Genomic DNA, 24,017 nt, shown 5'->3' with positions numbered 1-24,017 from the left:
TAGTGGGGATCGAAATTCATATTTTGTAGTTGGCTATAGGGGTAAATTCAGTAAAAAATCTCCCATTGACTTTAATGCTAATCTATGTGTGGAAATAAATTTATACCTGATTTACCTTTAGAAATTAAAAACTTTCATATATCATTCATGAAAGTACCAATGCAGCCCTATCTTTTGCAACAATAAAGACATAGGGTCATGCGGCATTTTTGGGCATTCACATGGCCTTGTTTACAAGCAATGTAGATTCGCACTGAATTCCTATACTAACCCCCATTACTTTTCAACCCTGTAGGGGAAAAAAATAGTACATTCAGCATTTATTTTATTTTTTTTCAACTCTAGTTTTGATCCATCTACCATAAAATATTTTATTACAAATATTATCTACCAATCAGAAGAGCACATGACTTCACTTTTAGACAGAAAGCTCTCCCCCAAATGGGGGGACCCTGATGACGTATATTTATTTACTGAATTTACCCCTATAAGGGACTTTTTTACTTCTTTTCCAACTTTTTTTGTAATAAACATGTAATGTATCCAATTTCCAAGTTCCAGTTTCAATACAACCTTCATAAATGCTGAATTTGTAAAGATAGAGCAAAATTTATACTACAGCCCATACTGCGGCCAATGTATATTTGGTATATAAAGTTGCGCATTGACTGTTTTTAAAAGAATGGTGTAAAATACTATGTTTAATAAATACGAATTGTTTTCTGTGTTTGCTTTGACCAGTATTGCAAGTACATCTAGAAACTAAAGTCTTGGTGAACTCTTAGTTAGATTTTTCCTTATATGGAGGTTTTTGGTTAAATACCATGAAAAGACCACAAAAAGACTTTTCAAAGGCTTTTTTAAGCAGTTTCATACAAAATAAAACAACAATTATGTTTCATTATACTAAATCTGTGTTTTTATTACTTGTAAATTTCACAAAATGTCATTGACAATCACTCTGCAGAAATTCCTGTTACCCCAACATCAGAATGGGTTCTTCGCCAAAACTAGACAGCCAGAACTTAAGTAGAAAAAAGTGCCAAATATGAAAAAATAAGATTAGGTAGGACCAAACTTTACATTTGGGAGATTCAAGTAACAATTTAGAATATTTAAAAGCTATTATTTAACATAAAAATTCCAATTACAAACATTTCAACACTTGTTTCATAGATGAAGGACATGTAATCATGAAAAGTTGTCTAGTATATTCTTTAAATAAAGAAACGCAATGCGTTATGTAAAAATAAATGAATACCTTCATGCGGTTAGATTATTCGAGTGTTAAAATACTAGAAAAGTGCTTATTAAACACTTGTTCTACAACTTAACATGGAGAACACAGCTAAAAAAAAACCACTATGTCAAAGGGAGGTAATCCATTTTTTTTTCATATGATTTTATACATTATGAGGAGAAATATGTGCAAAATATGATGTAATAAAATTAACGGTACCAATTTTCTTGCACCAGATGCGCATTTCGACAATACATGTCTCTTCAGTGATGCTCGTGGCCAAAATATTTGAAATCCAAAGCTTATATAAAAGATGAAGAGCTATAATCCAAAAGGTCCAAAAAGTATAGCCAAATCCGTGAAAGGAATCAGAGCTTTGCATGAGGGAGATACATTCCTTAATTTATAATAATTTCTAATATTTTGTAACAGCAAATTTTAATAACACAAAAAATCCGTATGTTCATGCCAGTACCGAAGTACTGGCTACTGGGCTGGTGATACCCTCGGGGACTAATAGTCCACCAGCAGAGGCATCGACCCAGTGGTAGTAATAAAATTAACGGTACAAATTTTCTTGCACCAGATGCGCATTTCGACAATACATGTCTCTTCAGTGATGCTCGTGGCCAAAATATTTGAAATCCAAAAAATGTAAATGGGGAGAATATTTATGCCTTTCATTGATATCATAACTCTCAAGTGTAATTTCTATTGTTTCTTTCAATCTGGACACAAAAACTGATTTTTACCATATACTCCATGCTTCTCTCACAGTACACTGAGTGCATCCTGGATAACCGCAGTTAAAGATAGAAATTTGTGTAAAAAGCAACTTCAAAAGGTTCCAAAATCCTTCCATTACATTAACATTTACAGGAAATGAGTTTTGTGATTATTGTGTGGCCTTGGACAAGTACAGTGAAAAAGTGCATATTTTCCTATAGGGGTAAATTCAGTAAAAAAAATCTGCCATTGACTTTAATGCTAATCTATGTGTGGAAATAAATTTATACCTGATTTACCTTTAGAAATTAAAAACTTTCATATATCATTCATGAAAGTACAAATGTAGCCCTATCTTTTGCAACAATAAAAACATAGGGTCATGCGGCATTTTTGGGCATTCACATGGCCTTGTTTACAAACAATGTAGATTCGCACTGAATTCCTATACTGACCCCCATTACTTTTCAACCATGTAGGGGGGAAAAATAGTACATTCAGCATTTATTTATTATTTTTTTTCAACTCTAGTTTTGATCCATTTACCATAAAATATTTATTACAAACATTATCTACCAATCAGAAGAGCACATGACTTCACTTTTAGACAGAAAGCTCTCCCCCAAATGGGCGGTCCCTGATGACGTATATTTATTAACTGAATTTACCCCTTTACAAGACACAAACAAAATAAAACGGCCTGCATCTCAATCACCAGATAAATGCTTCACGATTTTAGATCTGTATATACAAGAATAGTCGTCTTGGCTTTATATTCACAAATTATTTCGTATTTCCTATTTTAATATCGACAGCATCGTCTCATTTAACAGAGAATTTTCTTCAAAAATGAGAAATAAATAAATTCTTTGTTTAAGTCATGCAAAATCTTAGTTTATGAAAAACCAAACCGATTCCCGAAACAAATACACCGAAGATGATTTTGATTCCCTTTGCAGACTGGTAATATAACGAACAAAATGGGCTGCTGTCGATGCAAAGCAGGATACATAGAAGATCATTGTTATCCTTGTATCTTACATGTCTTTTTTTTTTACTTTTTTTAAAGCCCAATCAACATTACATATATTAAACAACACTTTAAATTACTTTTTACTGTTTTATTTTTGTGTATTTCAAAGACTTTAACGAAAATTACATAAAATAATTTGAATATACAAATGATACAAAAGTTGCATATCAACGCAAATATATGTATTATAACAATTAGTTGAAGTTCTGAGCAAGACGTTCTGCAGTTTAAAAACACTTTCTGTGGACGATGGATGGACCAGATTCGTCGTATTCCTGTTTGCTTATCCACATTTGTTGGAAGGTAGAAAGTGAAGCCAAGATAGAACCACCAATCCAGACAGAATATTTCCTTTCTGGTGGAGCAATGATCTTGATTTTCATTGTTGGTGGAGCAAGCGCTGTTATTTCTTTTTGTATACGGTCGGCAATTCCTGGATACATGGTTGAACCACCAGAAAGTACGGTATTAGCATACAAGTCTTTACGAATATCAACGTCACATTTCATGATACTATTGTATGTCGTTTCATGCAAACCTGCGGATTCCATGCCCAAGAAAGATGGTTGTAACATTGCCTCTGGACATCTGAATCTTTCATTGCCGATTGTGATAACCTGTCCGTCAGGTAATTCGTAGCTTTTCTCTAATGATGACGATGAAGAGGCTGTTTGCATTTCTTGTTCAAAGTCTAATGCTACATAGCACAATTTTTCTTTAATGTCTCTAACGATTTCTCTTTCGGCTGTGGTTGTGAAAGAATATCCACGTTCCGTTAGAATTTTCATCAGATAGTCTGTAAGGTCACGTCCGGCGAGATCCAACCTCATAATAGCGTGAGGAAGGGCATAACCTTCATAGATAGGTACTGTGTGGGATACTCCATCACCAGAGTCCAACACAATACCAGTTGTACGACCAGACGCGTATAAAGACAATACGGCTTGAATAGCAACGTACATAGCTGGGGAGTTGAAGGTTTCGAACATAATTTGGGTCATCTTTTCTCTGTTGGCTTTAGGGTTGAGAGGAGCTTCTGTCAGTAAAACGGGATGTTCTTCTGGTGCCACACGAAGTTCATTGTAGAAAGTGTGATGCCAGATCTTCTCCATATCGTCCCAGTTTGTGACAATTCCATGTTCAATAGGATATTTCAGTGTGAGGATTCCTCTTTTGCTTTGGGCTTCATCACCAACGTAACTGTCTTTTTGTCCCATACCAACCATTACACCCTGGAAACCACAAAACGTCCATATCAATATCAATTGTATATAAATCCTATCGATTTTTTTCCGACCATTTACCCTCTAATTTATATTTTCTAACATTGATCTAGTACAAAGAAAACAAACTTATCTGAAGGAATTACGAATTCCACCTTTCTGTTCATATTGAAAATGAGAGAATGTAAATTGTTCCTTAATATTTGGTTTTACGATATGCGTATTTATATACATTGAAAGTGCTTTCCAGAGCGAGGTCGATCTTGAAGACTTGCAGTGCTCTCAAGATGCGTCGTACAATTTGATACGACGGTAATATCTGCTGTTTAACATTTGTCAAGTTGTAAATATGTTTTTGTTGATATAGCATATATGTGCTTTTTGCAATAAAGTATTTATTCATTCAACATATACAATACTAATTATACAATTGACTAGCAGTTTAGATTATGTTTGTTTTTGCAGTGTAAGTGGTAATGTTTGTTTGTTTGTAATTGACTTATTTTGTTTCAAATATTTCTTATATTCACTCATTTGACAGCGGGCGAACGTGCAGGCAATCAGTTTGGAAATATTAAAATCATTTCTATGTCTGATCGATGACATACAAAAATTAATAAAAACAAACAAACATTTGAGCGTTAAAGAACGATGTGTGACACAAATATTTGTTTTCAAGAATGTGCATACGTGGGTGTAGCCAAAGCCACTCATGTGTAAATCATCACCAAATATGGGTACCGGCAACGTGTACCGGCAACGTGAACGGTACAAAACACTTTATCGATTTGTGAAAAAGATGAGAAACAGATATTGAAATAGATGGTTTTGTATAAACAAACAAAAACACCACATAATTTTGCTGTCCATTGTGTAGCAAGGCAATTGGATGAATAAAATTAAACAATATTTACTTAATACACCTAATCGCTATTTATACCTATCTGGATAAGTTCTGAAGTTACTTTTTCATGCAGTTGAAAGTATGTGGGGCCCTTTTAAAACAATGTATTATGCTTATTATGGTAAACTGTTCAAACAAAGCATTTTTGTTACTTTAATTTGTGTTTCAAAAAAGTGGATAATATTCTATCAAAGTTTCAAAATGTTCGTGTTCTAACTTTTTTCCTCCCTCAGCTCGTTACTGATGACCTTAGTTTTTGGGACACTTGACCAACACAGGAATTTTTCTAAGCGTATGTTTATTTTCGGATTGAACTAAATAGCGATAAGGTGTATAGTTTGATAAAATGTTTTTTAACTTTAAATGCTAACAAACCTGATGTCTGGGTCTTCCTACAATTGATGGGAAAACAGCTCTTGGAGCATCATCTCCAGCAAATCCAGCTTTACACATTCCTGATCCATTGTCAATTACTAAAGCGGCTACGTCTTCATCGTCCATTTTAGATTTTGTATTACCTTGTTACGACCTTTCTATTACTGTCACAACAATTGACTGGGAAGACTTTAAAATTCACACTAGTTTTATTAACTTGTCTTCCTCGTCAATGTACCTTTTTAAGAAAGCGAGATGTTACCATATATGGTGATAAGATATGAATAATATTTGCAGATAGATATAGTAAAAGCTTTCAGTTTGATACGCCTGTTTAAACGTCATGCTTTTTGGAGCATGGATTTATCTATTTTAAAAAAAAAAAAAATATTCATAATGATCTTACACTTCGGTATCATACCTTTATTTGGTGTAAAACCATCAGGTGTAAAACCAGAAATGAGGTTTTTTTCTGCAAACTTTACAAAAATTATTATGGTGATTGCATGTTAAAACATGTTTATGATGAAGGTGCAAGCATTGTTATATTTTGTACATATAAATAAGATATAAAAAAAAAATTGCTGTACAAAGAAGTGATGTAACATGTATAGTTTACGGATATAAATGGTCACACAAATCAACCAAGCAAATTTGTCCTTTTAAAATCCGGTTCGTTTTCATCAATTCTCTCTAAAAAAAATATATTATTTATTTGTTATTGCTTTATTTACGTTAAAGAAAAACATAATTGGACTTTGTTTAAGTGTGCAAATTTAACGTTTCGTTTTCTCTCTACCATCTCAGAGAGAACATATCGTGTTTCTTGTGATAAAATAATAACATCAGATATCTGATCAATAAACCTTTAGAAAAGATAAGACGAATTAGCTATGAATAACTATTTTCAGTTAATTTTCAAGTCTTTGGTTTTAACTCAACCGCCAGCGAAGCTACAACCTTATTTACTGGAGATAAGCCTCAACAAATTGCAACGTGGTCATTTGAAAATAATGGGTATAATACATAAGGAAAATATACATGAAATACGATGTGTTTAAATATAGATGTAAAATTGTATTTACTGAGAAAATGACATAGTATACATATCTTTTAAAAAGTTTAAACAAAAGAACGTATAATTTCCGTATAACATTTTGAAATCTTTTTAATACATCAATGTTATTTTTCTTCTTATTCTTAGGGCCCCCTAAAAATGACTATTGAAAAAAACATCCAAACGAGAAAACCAACAGATTAATCAATATAAAAACAAGAAACAAGAAACACAAACCACATCAACACCTGCTTTGGAGGAAATATTTTCAAATAATTAATTAATATAAAATAACACAGAAGTTTACTCTCTAGCTCAAATAGCCTATCTCCTATATAAAAAAAATCACATCACGGAAAAATTAACCTGTTATGTGTTCCTCTCCTATAGCTTCAAAATGTATCCAAAATCAAAGATGTGGAACATATTCTATCTGACATAATCATTTGGTAATTAATACAATTAGTGTCTCGAGCTCTTCCATGCCCGTCTTAAACATAAAAAAACAAAATATATACAACTCTCCTAATGCTCAGTTATGAAAGTCCTGCTACATGTAAAACTTGCCAAACTTTACGAAATTCTTGTTTAGTTTCAATTTCTTGTTTAAAACAAAGGGTTACATGGGAATAAAAGAAGATTTATTAATGAAAAAAATGACATCGTTATCAGATCGGATTATGATACTTACTTTAATAGTATAATAGTCCCAATTATTAGTATTTTATAGTCTTTTCATTTCGTCTTTCATAGGAAATATAAATAAATGAAAAGTGCACCCGCTCTCGGTATAATTGATAATTGTTTACCTTATAAATAGCGTATAGATTAAAGGGTGTGAAAAAGTTAATAGCCTGTTGATTTCTATTTATTTCATCTAATAAACCACTTAAAACAGATATGTAGATTAACGAAACGATGTCCGATGGTGATAAATATTGGCCTGCGCTACATGTATCTATTATAGATAAGCTTGTGCATGGAGATAACGGGACCTTTCTTTAACGATTTCAAATCATAGACAAGTTTAACATGTCAAAGTCATAATTAATGTGTATTAATTTAACATGTAATACACACACACACAAAACACAAACAAAGGCAAACACATAGAACAAAATACTCAAACTTATTAGTATTTATTCAATAACTCCTGTTAAATTTCCGTAATGTTTTATACGATATTTTCTATTTTACGTGATATATATATATATATATACTCATTCCCAAAACTTTATGAGGAATTGTTGTAATGTTTTAACTAAACAATCAATATCCTTTTCGGTTCTTTTCGGTCCTTTTCGGTTCTTTTCTGTAAATCGTCGCTCTTTTCTGTAAGTCGTCGAACCCTTCAATAGACAGAAAGATTCTTTGACAAGATAAATCTGATTATATGACGAAGAATATCTTGGGATGTGGCAGTCAGTTGATATAGATGACAGACCTACATATAGAGATATGTGATACTAAGAAAAGAATATATGTTTTCACATAATTCCTTTAGGTTCCTCTCGATAAAATTGATGATTCAGAGTCGTATCTTAGTAGATGTTATGTTGGTGAAACTATGTCCTGGTAGTACCAATATACTCTAAAAAAAAATGTTTTTGAACGTTTTTTTTTTTTTAATTTTTCCTGTATAAGTCAGTATGTAAATATACCAAAGAGAAATGTGATGAAGTTAAGTTATTCAAATTATAATCCGCTCTATGGAGTTTTAATCGAGGCTTTGCTTTCGCGTCAATCGAAATTTTCACTGATTTTTTTTAATTCCTCAGTTTGGGTAAAACAAGGGTGTATTTAAGCCCTACATTGTTTTCTTTATATATTAATGATTTACCATCTATTTTTGACTCCACATGTGAACAATCCAAGTTAAATGATAATGATATATCATGTCTGTTATACGCTGATGATTTAGTCCTTATTTCTGAATCTGCTAATGGCTTACAAAAAATGCCTCGACAAGCTTAATTTATATTTCACAAGTTGGGATTTAACAGTAAATCTTGACAAAACCAAAGTTATGATTTTTAACAAATCAGGTAAAAAACTTACAAAAGACAAGTTTGTTTTTATTGATAATATTTTGGAACACTGTACAGAATATAAATATATAGATATACTGTTTAAACCATCTGGTAGTTTTACAGAAGCAGTGAGACCTCTTTGTAAAAAAGCCTCAATAGCTATATTTTGTATTAGAAAACTGTTATTTTCTGAAGATATCAATGTTTTACCTCACATAAAGCTTTTTGATGCTTGTGTTAAGCCTATACTTCTTTATTGTAGTGAAGTTTGGTCTCTTTATATGATAAAAGAATTACAAATTTAGAGTCAAAATATTGGTCATTGGCTACCATCAAAGTTCAAATTAAATTTGCAAAAACTTTTTGTTACGACTAGCGGTAACTTATCCACTCTTAATTCAAAATTTATGAGGCTTGTGAAATTAGGAGCCATAGCTATTCAAACAGGCAAATGCTCCTTGTGTAACTTATATAATACGGATATACTTATGCATTTTATACTTTGCTGTGCATCTCTTTTACAAATTCGGACAGAAATGTTCTACACTTAGTTTTCTCGTTTGAATTTTTTTACATGGTCTTATCGGGGCCTATTATAGCTGACTATGCGATATGGGCTTTGCTCATTGTTGAAGGCCGTAAGGTGACCTATAGTTGTTAATGTCTGTGTTATTTTGGTCTTTTGTGGATAGTTGTCTCATTGGCAATCATACCACATCTTCTTTTTTTATACAAAATTGTCGATATTCTTGACGTAGAAGATTCCGTTCGTTTCTTTAATCAAGATGATGACGAAATTGTCGAGTCGTTACTTGGAAGTATGAATCATACCATGCAAACTGTAAATGCTGATGTATGGAGCCTCTTGATGTGCAACATGGCAGATTATATGTATAAACTATATCAGGTCTTCAATTATGATCTGTATAGTCTCATATTTGATCTTAACTAATATTGTTCTTGTATGAAATTGGTGAATTATAGACGTTTTGTTTCCGACTCTATTTCATATAGTTATGTAACTACCTATGGACTTTTTTTTATTGCTGTTTATATACTTTGATGTTGTTTAGAAGATATATGTAAATATGTTAGTGTTATGTTCTTGAATCTGTTCTTATAATATAAGTTGTGACATCTTCATATATATGGAGGAAATAAAGATAATCAATCAATCAATCAATTAAAATGCGTTTATTATATGCAATTCATACCAAACTTAATGATAGATATCTTAATTATTGGAAAGAAAATATATTTTGTGATAATAAATCAGTACACGGTAATAAGCTGAGAACATATAGACAGCTTAAAGAAAATAATAAATTGGAAACCTATTTATTGTTAAATATAGACAGAAAAGTAATAGGGCATTTTGCTAAAATTCGCATTAGTAATAGTGTTCTTAGAATTGAACAAGGGCGTCACACTAAAACCCCTGTAGAAGAAAGAATTTGTCCTTTATGTCTCTCAGAAGTAGAAGATGAATTTCATTTCACTTTAAAATGTACAAAACTAAATATAATTAGAGACCAATTGTTTTCCAAAATTAGTGAAATAGTTCCCTCTTTTTGAATATGACTAATGAAACAAGATTTAATTTTTTGTATACGTGTAGTGAGACTGATATAATTAGAATTGTTGTTAAATTTATAAGCGACATGTATATTTCTAGAAATGCTTTATTAAGTACTAAATAACTTTGTGGTACCACCTCCTCGTATATATATATATACAACTCGTCTAAACATCAACCCAACAATGTTAGATCTGTAAATTTGCTTTCGCAAATTTTTGGTTCTTCCCTCGCCGGGATTCGAACCCATGCTACTGTGATATCGTGACACCAAATCGCCTGCACTGCAGCCGTCCCGCTAGACCACATGACCACCTGGGCTCTCAAAAAAGAGCTTTCGGTGGGCATGTGTTACCTTTCCACGTCAGTTTTAATCTAGCGGCGTACTACAGTACATGATATATAAGGCATGAAGATGTTATTGTTACAGATCAGCTAAATTATCTATAGTAAAGGATCCTACAAATTAATGTAAGATACAGTCACAGAAAATAATTATATTCATAAGTACGTCTGAGTCAGTGACAACCCTACAACAGATGTATCCATCGGATCGCCATCAATGATGGTGATACATGGCTGTGTACATAATGTATATACAACTCGTCTAAACATCAACCCAACAATGTTAGATCTGTAATTTTTTTTTTGAAAATATGCTTCAGTCTTCTATATACATGTAAAGTGTCATTATTGATAATGAATGTAAACAACTTCTAGCTATACATAGTAGACGTAACGTTTTAATATTATCCTATAATCTGAACTGTCAATTCTTACTTTTAGGCAACCCTGAGGCACTACTTAATACCATATGGTTAAATAATACTTTGCACTTTGGTATGAGGGGAAGGAAGGAGCATACTGACATGTTATTTGGAGACATAAAAATGATGACAACAGCAAGTGGAGAGCAATATTTGGAATACAATGAAAGGCTGACTAAAACCAGGACGGGACACAGTGACAGTAGAGCATTTGCACCTAAAATGTTTGCAACACCAGGTAACTTTCTTTCGATTTATTAAAAATTAATATAAAATTGACAGTAAATGATAAATACAGAAACCACCACACAAGTATACCTACAAAATTAATTCATACATATATCATGTATATAACTTACATGTACTTTTAAAAAGAATATAAAAAAAAACACCCCAAAAAACACAAAATATCCAGAAATATCTAGCTATGCACATCAAAGAACTCAAAATGGAAACATGAACAAATGAAAAGAATAGATATATATCACTAAAGCTTATTCACCTTAAAATAAATTGTTTAAAATGTAGATATAATGTTTCAATTTAATATGATGCATGTCCTTGATATTTTCATTTTCTTAAAATAGATAATCCACGCTGTCCAGTGAATGCATTCAAGCAATATATTCGTCGCCGCCCTGAAGATGCTCTGACTCCAGACAGTCGCTTTTATCTAAGTATTAAAAGGATGGTACAACCTGATGCCAGTGAAAATGCTAAACAAACATGGTTTACCATGCAGCCATTGGGTAAAAATACTCTAGGAGATTTAGCTAAAAAAATGTCTATGAAAGGTGGTCTTACAGGAAGAAAGGTTAACCATAGTGTTCGCAAAACTACAGTGTCCTCACTTCTTCACTCCAATGTGGAGGCTACTACCGTCATGCAGTTGACAGGCCATAAGAATGTTGCTTCCGTCAATGAGTATAGTTCAGCATCATTACAGCAACAGCAAACTATGTCAAATATCTTATCAGATATTGGTTCAGGAAGTCGGGGATTAATACCACAAGAACCAACTCCAAACACTAGCTTTGAAGCCACATCTGCAGATTTTCCGGAGGACGATATTTTTGACACTGTTGAATTAAATGAAGTTTGCAAAACAATTGAAAATTTTGAATCTGTAGAAAAAAATGTGAAAATAAACAGTGGAAAATGTTCTACATTTTCAATTCTTCCACAAGCTTCAATTGGCAATGTTACAATAAACATTTACAACTCTGAAAAATAAGATTATTGTTATATATTTGTTGAATTATTCTCATCACTTTACTTTTTCACTGTGATACAAATTGTTAATGCACTGTGATACATTTTTTTAAATTTTTCTTTATTCAAATGTTATTATTGTTGAAAATAAAAAAAATAATTTGAAATATTCCTTCATTTTTCTCCAGCATGAAAATATGTGATAAATAGATTATGACATGTCATTTTCCATATTGGCCCTGGTATCAGCCCTCGACCCATATCAAGCCCTCGGGCTAAAGCCCTCTGGCTTGATATGGGAGTCTAGGGCTGATACCATGGCCAATATGGAAAATGCCATGTAATAATCTATAAATATATATACAACTCGTCTAAACATCAACCCAACAATGTTGAATCTGAAGCAAATTTAAAAATTTTTGCAAAAAAAAAATTTGCGAAAGCAAATTTACAGATTTAACATTGTTGGGTTGATGTTTAGACGAGTTGTATATACATTATGTACACAGCCATGTATCACCATCATTGATGGCGATCCGATGGATACATCTGTTGTAGGGTTGTCACTGACTCAGACGTACTTATATATATATATATATATATATATATATAATGTTTATGAATTTGGTATGATATATATATGTCTGTATGTTTGTCACGTTTGTGTATAACCAATGTGTATTGCTAGACTCTCTTTGTGGTCAAGTAAGATAACTCTGATTAATTTTACCAACACTTTTTTATCATGGGGAGATAATCTAATTCGATTTTCATAAATAGCATTTGTTCAAAAGTGCAAACGCTTTTTGTACGTGGAGGTTATGTAGGACTCTAAAGTGCGATGGTACTCTCAAGTACGCTGGCCACGCTAAAGTGCGATGGTCTACGCTAAAGTACGATGGTGTATAACGCTAAAGTGCGATGGTTGTTTGTTTGCTAAAGTACGATGGTATATCACGCTAAAGTGTGATGGACCAATATGATAAGGTTAAAAAGATAAAAATACATGGATTTAAAAAATAGTCTTTTTGCAAAAGCTAGTATGCTAAGGTATAACAAATGTGATAGGCTTTATGATTATTTTTTTTATGATAAGCTAAAGTGATAGTTTCTAAATTTAAAAGACCGACCACATTGTCTGAATAAGTAACATTTATTTGAACAAGGCGTTTAGCTTTAATCTCAAATGCGAGAAAAGAGCGATATTCGTCGAACTTTCTCTTTTCCGTAAAAAAAAATCGATAATATTCTAACGGGAACCGCAATGAAAACTGCAACGTAAACAATGGTTTCAGTGCATCCGTTCGCTGCCAATAGAAGCAGGATATACGATACATATGCGTATACTGTTTTGTATCCATAAAGTAAAATGGACTGCAGGACACACGTCATCTTCCAGCATCCAAATAAAATCATCACAATTGCTTCAGACGATCGACGAAACACGGTTTGGTCATAAATTAAGTCATGGACATTTAGTTTATAGGTTGTCAATCAAATATTCTTAATTTGTCTTCCGGCATATTCATTTTTGGTTTGTATAAACGACTGTTAACATCATAATCCAAGTACAATTCTTACGTCTATACTCTCGCGGACCATCGGACTTTAGAGTATGGAGAAATCGCACTTTAGCGTATGGAGAAATCGCACTTTAGCGTATACAATCGCACTTTAGCGTGACCAGCGTACTTTAGCGTCCCCATCGCACTTTAGAGTCCTACATATATATCTTGTGTTGGTGTTGGGGAGAGTGTGGCAGATCTTACAGGTTGTAATAAAAATAAACAGGAAGGGTTCTAACAGAAAGATTTTGAAAGCAGATAATATTGTGCACCTTATAATGAGCATGACCTTAACAGATGACAATTCAAATAAAAAACAATACAGACTAGAAATCAGGCGTAGGTACATTAATTCACTCATGGACAAGCGGGTGTGTTCTAGCCATATACAAAATGCTTAAGTTATATACATACCAGAAAACAGTGAAAATAACAATGTTTAACTAAAATTAGTCCGAATTCAACGCCTTTTTTGTTAGCCTTCATTAAAAACGCTCAAAGCCAAATCATTAATGTTCAAAAATCAAAGTAGCGACAAATGCGAAATACAACCAAAGGTCACATAACGACCAAATTCATCTATAAAAACTATATGTCTCCGTACGGACTTCAACAATGAGCGAAAATCCATATTGCATGGTCAGTTATAAAAGGCTGCGAAATGGCAAACGTAAAACAATTCAAACGATAAAACTAAATGTCTGATTTGTGTATAAAAAAAAAACAATGAAAGAAATATACATATGGTAAAAAAAACCCGACAACCACTGAATTGCAGGCTTTTGACTTTGGGTAGGCACATGGAGAATTTGGCAGGGTTAAATATGTATAAGTTGGCGCCCAACCCTCCCCTTACTTTGGCCGTCGTCGTCACAGTATAACATATGACCAAACTATACTAAAAAATTAGTTGAAAAGGGCTTGACTCATCTATACAAGTACAAAAACAACATATCCAGAAATCAACGCCACTTTGCTTATTTGAATATTATACTAAAGAAATCGGATACGGGTCACGGAAATTACATTAAAATGATAGGGAATTTTTAAAAAAATGTCTGTTTTAATTTTAATTTAAGTGATAGACAGGTTGCCGGGGCAGAAAATGAATATACACAACAATATACACCATTTAATCGAAACATAATGACTGTTGTTGCAAAAATACAGGTTCCTGAGCTATTTTAAAAATCGAAGCGAGAGGCCTTTAACATTGCAGTGTAAAATACAGGCTAAAATGGCTGAAACGTCAAATTTGCAAACTTTGTGTTGAAAATTGGCTACTAAGGTCATTACAAAAACAGGTTGCCGGGGTGAAATTTGAAACTTGAACATCCAAAGAATAAGCAAGTCCAAACCTTGTATGTGTAGTCGTTGAACTCAGTGGCGGATCCAGGGGGGGGGGGGTTCCGGGGGTGCGCACCCCCCTTTATTTTTGCCGATCAATGCATTTGTATCGGGACATGTTTTGCACCCCCCCCCCCTGCACCCCCCCTTTGCCCTGGGTTAGCACCCCCCCCCTTTCCAAAATTCCTGCATCCGCCCCTGTAACTCTAGGTTCCCACGTAAAGTTAAAATGTCACGATTTCAAGAAGAATAAACTCACGAAAGCACGAACAATTCACTAAATTCGCGTTCATTGTTTTGATTTTGACCGCCTGACAACTTAACGGAAATATCAAAGTGATTGTAAATTTGCTCTTTCGAAGTAAATAGACGCAGATATATTAAAGATATGAGACGACTGGATGCAAAGCAATACTAAATAAAAGCTCAGTAGGAATTAAAACGAATTAAAATAAAACATTTAATTTTGGCAAATTATTACAATTTCATATGAAAAAACAATAATAGACGTTAAAGTTAATCCAATCAATGTTCAGCACCACCATTCATCAACAACACTTTGACCACACGTCTGTATTCAGCGGGCAACGATAAATCTGACATCTACACCATTGTGAATTAATCCGTATCCAAATTATCGGTTATAAACTCTATTGCTCCTTTATTGTCCTTTAATCAGTCGATTATATTGTAAATTCGTATATCCACAGTAACACCGGCAAGGAACATACACTGAAAAATAAAACTTCCACAGAAAATGAGACTGAAACTACTGATTATAAATATTGGGTGTGATAAATAATGGGAGGGTTAGTTTTCGGCTCTCGACGGCAGAATGAAAAACTTAAAATTCTTTAAATCACAAGTATATAAAGGAACCAATCAGAATGCATTGTTATGTTATAAAATTCATAACAAGTTGTATCATTAGCTGTATGTAAAGAACCGAAATAATTCGAACAGTATAAAGTCTATTTCTTTTATCTCTAGTCGCCAATTATATATTTTTAATTAATTAAAAATAGCACAATTTGCTCTTTCGAAGTAAATAGACGCAGATATATTAAAGATATGAGACGACTGGATGCAAAGCAATACTAAATAAAAGCTCAGTAGGAATTAAAACGAATTAAAATAAAACATTTAATTTTGGCAAATTATTACAATTTCATATGAAAAAACAATAATAGACGTTAAAGTTAATCCAATCAATGTTCAGCACCAAAACCCCAACGGCCAAACAGTAACTACAGCACATTGATTGATATTAAACAAAATTTAAAAGCTATTTAAGTTACAAGCAAAAATAATGAAAATACTGACATGAATGGTCAGAAATCACAAAATATCACTGACATGAATGGTCAGAAATCAAAAAATATCACTGACATGATTGGTCAGATATTTCTAACAAATACATATAATAATACCGACATGAATGGTCAGATATCAAACAATACCACTGACATGAATGGTCAGATCTTTCTGACAAGATTGGCCAGAAAACAAAATGTTCCCTTAAGGATATATACAATCACCCACTACTGTAAGCACAATTAGACAAAAAAGGCACAGAATAAGATTGCTCCTTCTGTTTAACAGTAACAAGATGAGACTTAACATCCTCTTGTTTAACAATGAGACAATACTTGAACAAAAAAATTTGTCAATTTTAAATTACCAAAATAATTCAAATGTAACTTACAGATGGGTGAATAAAGTTCACAAACTGGCATCCCAAACTTTAAAAAAGGTTTATAAGTAGCTACAAACTGAACACCACGTTTAAAGCATAAACTTCTTAATCTAGAATTAATAGTAGTGACAAAATAACTTGTATTCTGAAAATCAAGTAAGCGTGGAATAATTGCTGACATAACTATGACAGTATGTGGCTTAACTAATTTCTCAATTGTAGAGATAAGCACATTATAGCCTATATCAAAATCAGCAATCTCATAGGTACCAACATTGTTGGTTCCTACATGCATCAGAATTATATCATAATTTACCTGAATTGTTCCACAATTAAGCAAATTGATCATATCCCAAATATTTGCTCCAGGAAAGGCTTGCAAGTGACACCTTCTAATAGTTTTAACATGCTTGGCTATGGAATCGCACACCAGAGTAGACCTAAAATCTATAAAGAGCAAAATTTATTTTAAAACAAAGTCTTTAATTTGTTCCGCTACATTGATTTTATCAGACAAAGAACTGACAATATATTTAGTATAGCAATTGCTTTTCCAATCACCCATCAATTGGATAGAACTAGGAGAAACCCCTGCTTTCGATGCCAACGTTGCTCCACCTCTTCGGAAACTATGGGAAGAAAATAAATTTGGATTTAACCCAATTTTACAAAGTAATTCTCTCAGTTTATTCTGAAACTGGTTATAAGTAATTGCAATCTAATTAAAAACCGATCTCTCATCGCTCCTGTTTCTGATATGTCGCGTGGCGACATATCAGAAACAGGAGCGATGAGAGATCGGTTTTTAATTAGATTGAAGTAATTGGTATGCATTTCCCCTTTTTTTATAAGAAAAAGCGGCATCATCTGACGTGCAAGGATTTAAAGAACACATCCTTTTATATGCATTTACTGGGCAAAATTTAGATAGAGGATATGCAAGCAAAGGTATCCTTAAAATACGATTACCCAACTGAATTGTTTTTGTCCATTTGAATGCAACTATTATAAGAGACGGAAAGACTGTAATATCACCTCTGCACAGCTGTTTATTTTTGTCAAATTTCTTGGTTAATACTGGAACTAAATTAGACTTCCTGCTTAAAAGTAATAAAGCAAAAAGAAATAAACACCAATATGTCGCATCTAGCGGCGTATTCAAATTCAAATGTTCACGAATTTTTCCTAAAATTTCTAAAGTAATAGGAAATGCCTGTTTAGGTAAATGTTTTAATTTCCTATCTAACCCTTTCATAGTCAACTTCAATTCGTAAGACGAAAAAACATCCACATGTAATCCTAACAACAGGAAAAGAACTTTAACTCCGTTTAAATAATTGCGAATAGATTGAGCTGATCTGAAACTTCTACTGAGAAACTCGGAATAAGTGCATAATAATTCAGAATCAATATCGAACGGTTCTAAATGAAAGTAATTACAAAACAATAAATAAGCTCTCCACTGCGTTTTAAAATTAACCAAAGTACCTTTCGCGAAAGCCGAAATCCTAGTCACAAACATATCTCGTCTTAGCACTTGCAAATCTACAAAAACACGAATAAACAATTACCAAATATGTTCAAACTGAAACAATTCTTTAGAAATCAAATCTCTAAATAGGGACATGCCTTTTGTCCTCTCGTAAAAGTCTAACTGAAATTTATAATCTAAATCCCATCTAGACAAAAGATCTGGTAAACGGTTATCGCAACCTGAAATATGTTTAGCTTTTAACTCAAAATTATTTACAGCTGCAATCAAACAAACTTCCCTCAAACACGACTGCAGGAACTCATTTCTGGTGGCGCCTGTATTCAAAACACGTACTGATACCATATTATCGCAATAAATAATCACCTTTAAATTTGTGAAATGTTTTCCCCATAATTTCAAGGCTACTACAATCGTCAACATCTCTAATAAATTTATATGCAAGTTTTGATCTAAAATAAACTCTGGAAATGAACAGTGAAAGTATCTTCCGTCCATCCATCCGCCACATCCTGTCAAACATGCATCAACAGAAAACAATTGATCAGGGTTTGAGAATTCATCAGATAAAATCATAGAAATCCCATTATAACTAGGCAAAAATTCCTGCCACCAGAATAAATCACGTTTAAAATCCGTTGGAATTACTATTTTCCCATTATCGGGAAAATCTCTTAACCAATTTAACAGCCTTGACACAAAAAATCGGCCAGAGCGCACACATTGAGATACAAAATTTAATTTTCCCAGCAATGATTGTAATTCTCTCTTTGTACAATTTGTGCTACAGAGCCAATTAGAAACTAACTGCAGAATCTCTGACAATCTTTGAGTATCAATAGAAATTGTCATGTTCTCAGAATCAAATAAAATGCCAATAAACATCATTTTAGTACTAGGCGGACAAGCCTTCTCAATTGATTCTTCAATGCCACAATTCTGTAAAATAAGACCCAATTTAGCATAAGCATCATCACTGCTGGAAGGAATATCACACCCAGCCAAATCATCTAAATAGTTCAAAATATCTATACCCATGTTTTGACATATAAATGCAATAGCATTTGTTGTTCGCATACATATATATGCAGCAGATCTCAACCCCATTGTTAATACACGATCGTAATACAAGTGTCCTCTCCATTTGTAACCTAAGAGATGGATGTCACCGGGGTCAACGACTAATTGTCTATAAGCCCGTTTCAGGTCCCTCTTAAACATTCTGCAACCTTTACCTTTACTCTTAATTAACATAATAAAATCATCAACCGTGGGATACGAAACTGAAATTTCATCGCCTAAATAACGATCTTTGAAAATACCAGAATTAACCGCCTCGCCCTCTGGAAAGCTCAAATCGACAATAACTCTGCGTTCTGTTGAATCCTTTTTAGGAACGGAATTTAAAGGAGATAAAGCTGAAGGACAGCTGAACGGATTTGCCTTAAATGGTCCAACAATTGCTTTATAAGAACTTTCTTTTTTCAAATATTTGGCAATATCATCTGGAAAATCAGTAGCCCCCGAATGATTACGGGAAAAAGATGACCTGAACGGGCTCCCATCGTGACCCACCGGCCATCCATACTCTAAGAAGTCACAAACCTGAGCGTCACTGTAATTCTGTAACAAACTTCTTAAAAAAATAATATTGATTTTAGAGTAAATTGGAATTTTACAACCCTGAAAATTGTACAATCCAGATTTTTTAACAATGTTATGAATAGATACAAAATTTTGCATATCATCTATACCCAAATAACTGTTACAACAAAGTCTGCATTTAAGTGAATGTCTAGAACCCCATAATGTCTTTTGAAAATCAGGTAACTGAACATGTTGATTTAGTCATTCATTATGATGAGGACATGCAGACGAACATTCAGGATGATGACTTTTAAGTTTGTCTAATCTATAACAAGTGGCACAAAAATGATTAACCTCACGTTCAGCACCTCTAATCAGAATTTTATGCGGTGATGTTTTTGAACATTTATCTTTCTGAAATAACGAACAATACCATAAAGTATGTGTCTTGGTCTCTTTTTTAGCCCCAAAAGAATGCTTCTTATCGAACTCTTGTTTGACATATTTAGACAAAAGAGGAACTTCCAAATTATCAGGAGTATCTTTCCAGGTTTAAGCACCCGTTTCAATTTGTCTCAAAAAGGCAGCATAGAAGTCAAGTAAAGATGTCCACTGATAAATGGAACTGTAATATACAATTTTCTTCAAAAGGGACAATCGAGTATTTCTCTCGATAGCTTTAATTTTACTTGATCCAATTATTTCTAATTCCCCTGCAACAAACAGCTTTAAATCTAAATCTTGAAATGAAACAGATTTATTTATATATTCGTACTGAAGTGTAGTATGGGGCCAAGTTTGTGGATTCTGCACGTCATCGCTTGCTTTAGCAACCATACCCGATTTAACCTTTCGCTTTTTAAGTGATTTCTTTTTACAGGACGAATCTGTACCTGATGTACTTGAAGTATCATCATCAGTACTAGACTCGAATGAATCATAGTCAGAACTATCAGATGACTCTGATATTACTCTTGACTTGTGTTTTGTCACCCTGGAGCTACCCGACTTTTTAAACTTTTTGGCCTTAGCCGATTTAACCTTCGGGACATGAATACTGTCGTCCGAATCGGAATCAGAATATTGTAAAGGAACTTTTGAACTCTTCTTTTTCAAAGATTTGTTTTTACGTTTGCGTAAATGCGAAGAAAAATCATGCTCACATTTTTCTTCGCATTTATTCCACAGAAAATGCATTCATTCCACAGAAAATGAGACTGAAACTACTGATTATAAATATTGGGTGTGATAAATAATGGGAGGGTTAGTTTTCGGCTATCGACGGCAGAATGAAAAACTTAAAATTCTTTAAATCACAAGTATATAAAGGAACCAATCAGAATGCATTGTTATGTTATAAAATTCATAACAAGTTGTATCATTAGCTGTATGTAAAGAACCGAAATAATTCGAACAGTATAAAGTCTATTTCTTTTATCTCTAGTCGCCAATTATATATTTTTAATTAATTAAAAATAGCACAATAAGGACTCTGTGACGGGCAACTTATAATATCCGTGTTTTAAAGATTTTAATGATTTTAATAATATCAAGCCAGTCCAGTTCAAACTACTATCACGTGGTACAATTCTCATTTACATATTATGAATATTAAATAGCAAAACCACTATTAATTTCTGGCTATGAGTACAAAAACAAACTACTATTAAAATCAAATCGCTTAATGTCAAGGTCAAGTGAGAATTAAGATTTTAATAGGTCGTTTGTTTTATCATTAAGTATCTGTTCCGACAGAATTTCCTTACCATTACGTCATAATGTAAAATTTTTAAGTAAATAACGTATTTCTGATTAAACATTAGATACATAAAATATATGACACATGATGCAAGTATTAGTAAAATATATCAGTGGTCGTATTGATTGTTCCGACATATTCAAGGTAATGTAAATAAAACTGATGCTATTGGATATTTGTTAGAATATAAACAAGTAAGGTTGTGTTGTCTACTACTTCTACTCCTACCATTTTGCAGCCACCATCAATAAACTGAATATTTATGTTGTCTTATAACCGACATATAAGGTAGTTGGGTAATAGATGATAACTCACACTCCCTGTACACCTTATGTATTTTTCTTTTAATAAATTATTATGTACGAGATTAGATAAGATAAGATATATTGTATTTAGTGGACCCATTACAGGCATAATCAGTACATTGACTTTTTTATCACACAATTGCAACATATAATGGTCTCGGATGTCTGTAATGGCCCTCGGCGTTGCCTCTGGCCATTACAGACTTCCTCGACTATTATTACAGACCTTGGACATACAACAGGGCTATTATAAAAACACCCATTCATTAATACTATATTAATAAACCAAAGAAGTTTTCATTAATAAGAAAAAATCAAAAACTATTTATGGCGCGGCAGTAAAAAAAACATCGTTTGTAGCTGCAGTTATGAATTTTAAGGACTATTTTATTTAAAAAAAACATAAATTCATGGGAAACTATTAGAGTGTTCGCTAGCTAGCTAGATAACCAGGTTTAACCCAAGATTTTCCGGTAAATGCCCGTAACAAGTCAGGATAAAAGACAGCTGTTTTCTATTCAATCAGTTTCTCATTTGCTAACAAATAAAGCAATAAGCATAACTAAATACTAAAATAAAGCAATTGGCATAGCCTAAAACTTAAATAATATATATTTTTCTTAGTTGCATATATATTCAAATAAAATGTATGAGCCTATAGATATATCCCTATCATAATGCTTCTTTGTTCAAACAAATGGACAGCAATTAAGATAGACCTATTTGGGGTTTTGTATGATGTGATCAGGGCAGAATGAAAGTCTTCTACCATCTTTGAGATTTCATTTTTCAACGAATTATGATTCAATACATTTCTCTAATATTTACACGATATTATTTTAATCTTAGTCATCCGAAGTTGTAATCTAATTTCAAGATATGCATCATTATTTCTGAAACTGATAAAAATCATATACGAAATTCTAGTATACTAACAATAAAATACAGGTATTCGGTTGTTCTGACCATCATATCAGAAATGCATGCGTACATGTACGGATCATCAAATACAATACCTCCGTATACGGTTTTAAGGGTTTGTGTTCTGATCAACCGTAGCAGCTAAACAGGTGTACTGATTAACACATACAGGCATACAGGTGTGCAAACTATCAAATATAGCCAGACGTGTCTACTGACCAATAAATACTGCTTTGCATGCGCATGCATAGTACTAACCAACAATTGAAGATGTATATCATTAGCAAACAATAAAAGTCGATTGCAGTGATTCTAATATACAGACGTAATACCGATTTAAACCCAAAAAAATGTTATTGCATATTAGTCACAGCTGTTAGTTTTCGATTTTAGAATGGCCCACATCGATAATGAAGTTAAGAAGCACTTGAAGAATATTTTATGAAGATTATTATTGGCACGAATTGTAAATATAAACTGCAGTTTTTACAAATTAATTGAATTCGGATAAGGAAATTTCAAAACAGTCGTGTGTCATAATGGTTTGAGTTAAGTCATTTCAATTAATATTTTATAGTGTCCTTCTATATTACAATGTTACACCATTACTTTGTTAGGGTGAAGATTGGTGCCTGTTTAAACCCGCAGCATTTGTTTGTACCTAAGCCAGGAACCTGGTGTTCAGTGGTTGTGTTTGTTGAAGTTGTTCATAAGTATTTCTCTAGTTTTCTAGTTTGTTTTTGTAAACATTAGACCGTTGGTTTTCCTGTTTGAATAGTTATTTTAAGGCCCATTATAGCTTGTTGATGTGAGCCAAGGCCTTGTGTTGAGGGCTGCACTTTGCCCTAATTGTTTATTTTCTAATATTTGTGACTTAGATGGAGTCATCTCATTGGCACTCATACCGCATGTTTTTACATCTATATATTGTGTTTAAACACCCTGTTTGCTTATTTTTGTCCATATTTTTTCATATTATTAAACCATCATTAATTTCTTCATTAATCAATTTTCATTCTCGAAACATGGTTAACATCAGAATCAGTACAGGGTTTTGCTCATGTATGCTTTTAATTTCTCACTTAATATCTGTATCACAGATGACAACGGATATGTTCCAAATGGTATCTGTTCCCCGAATGACACCTAGCGAATAAGACTTATCGACTGTTTTGTACTAACATAATCGACAATACGGGTGC

The 24,017-nt window shown here is 32.9% G+C and overlaps 2 protein-coding genes across 3 annotated transcripts; one reads left to right on the top strand and one right to left on the bottom strand.

Moving 5' to 3' along the window:
* Window positions 1–3,072: 3,072 nt before the first annotated feature.
* Window positions 3,073–23,080, bottom strand: LOC139529802 (actin, cytoplasmic-like). Of its 2 annotated transcripts, XM_071325716.1 has the most exons (3): window positions 23,074–23,080; window positions 5,502–5,518; window positions 3,073–4,231 (listed from the first exon to the last, which is right to left on the bottom strand). In XM_071325716.1, exon 3 carries the CDS (start codon window positions 4,223–4,225, stop codon window positions 3,227–3,229), a length of 999 nt encoding a protein of 332 aa, XP_071181817.1. In that variant the 5' UTR covers window positions 4,226–4,231; window positions 5,502–5,518; window positions 23,074–23,080; the 3' UTR covers window positions 3,073–3,226. The 2 variants fall into 2 exon arrangements, with proteins under 2 accessions (XP_071181817.1, XP_071181816.1); XM_071325715.1 differs by lacking the exon at window positions 23,074–23,080 and having other exon boundaries at window positions 5,502–5,874.
* LOC139529792 (uncharacterized) lies at window positions 10,911–12,310 on the top strand. The gene is made up of 2 exons (XM_071325691.1): window positions 10,911–11,169; window positions 11,519–12,310. Exons 1-2 carry the CDS (start codon window positions 11,007–11,009, stop codon window positions 12,163–12,165), a joined length of 810 nt encoding a protein of 269 aa, XP_071181792.1. The 5' UTR covers window positions 10,911–11,006; the 3' UTR covers window positions 12,166–12,310.
* Window positions 23,081–24,017: the final 937 nt, after the last annotated feature.

Source organism: Mytilus edulis, chromosome 7, assembly GCF_963676685.1.
Source record: "Mytilus edulis chromosome 7, xbMytEdul2.2, whole genome shotgun sequence".
NCBI lineage: Eukaryota > Metazoa > Mollusca > Bivalvia > Mytilida > Mytilidae > Mytilus > Mytilus edulis.
The sequence above is the reverse complement of the archived record's forward strand: the minus strand, read 5'-3'. Positions and strand labels throughout refer to the sequence as shown.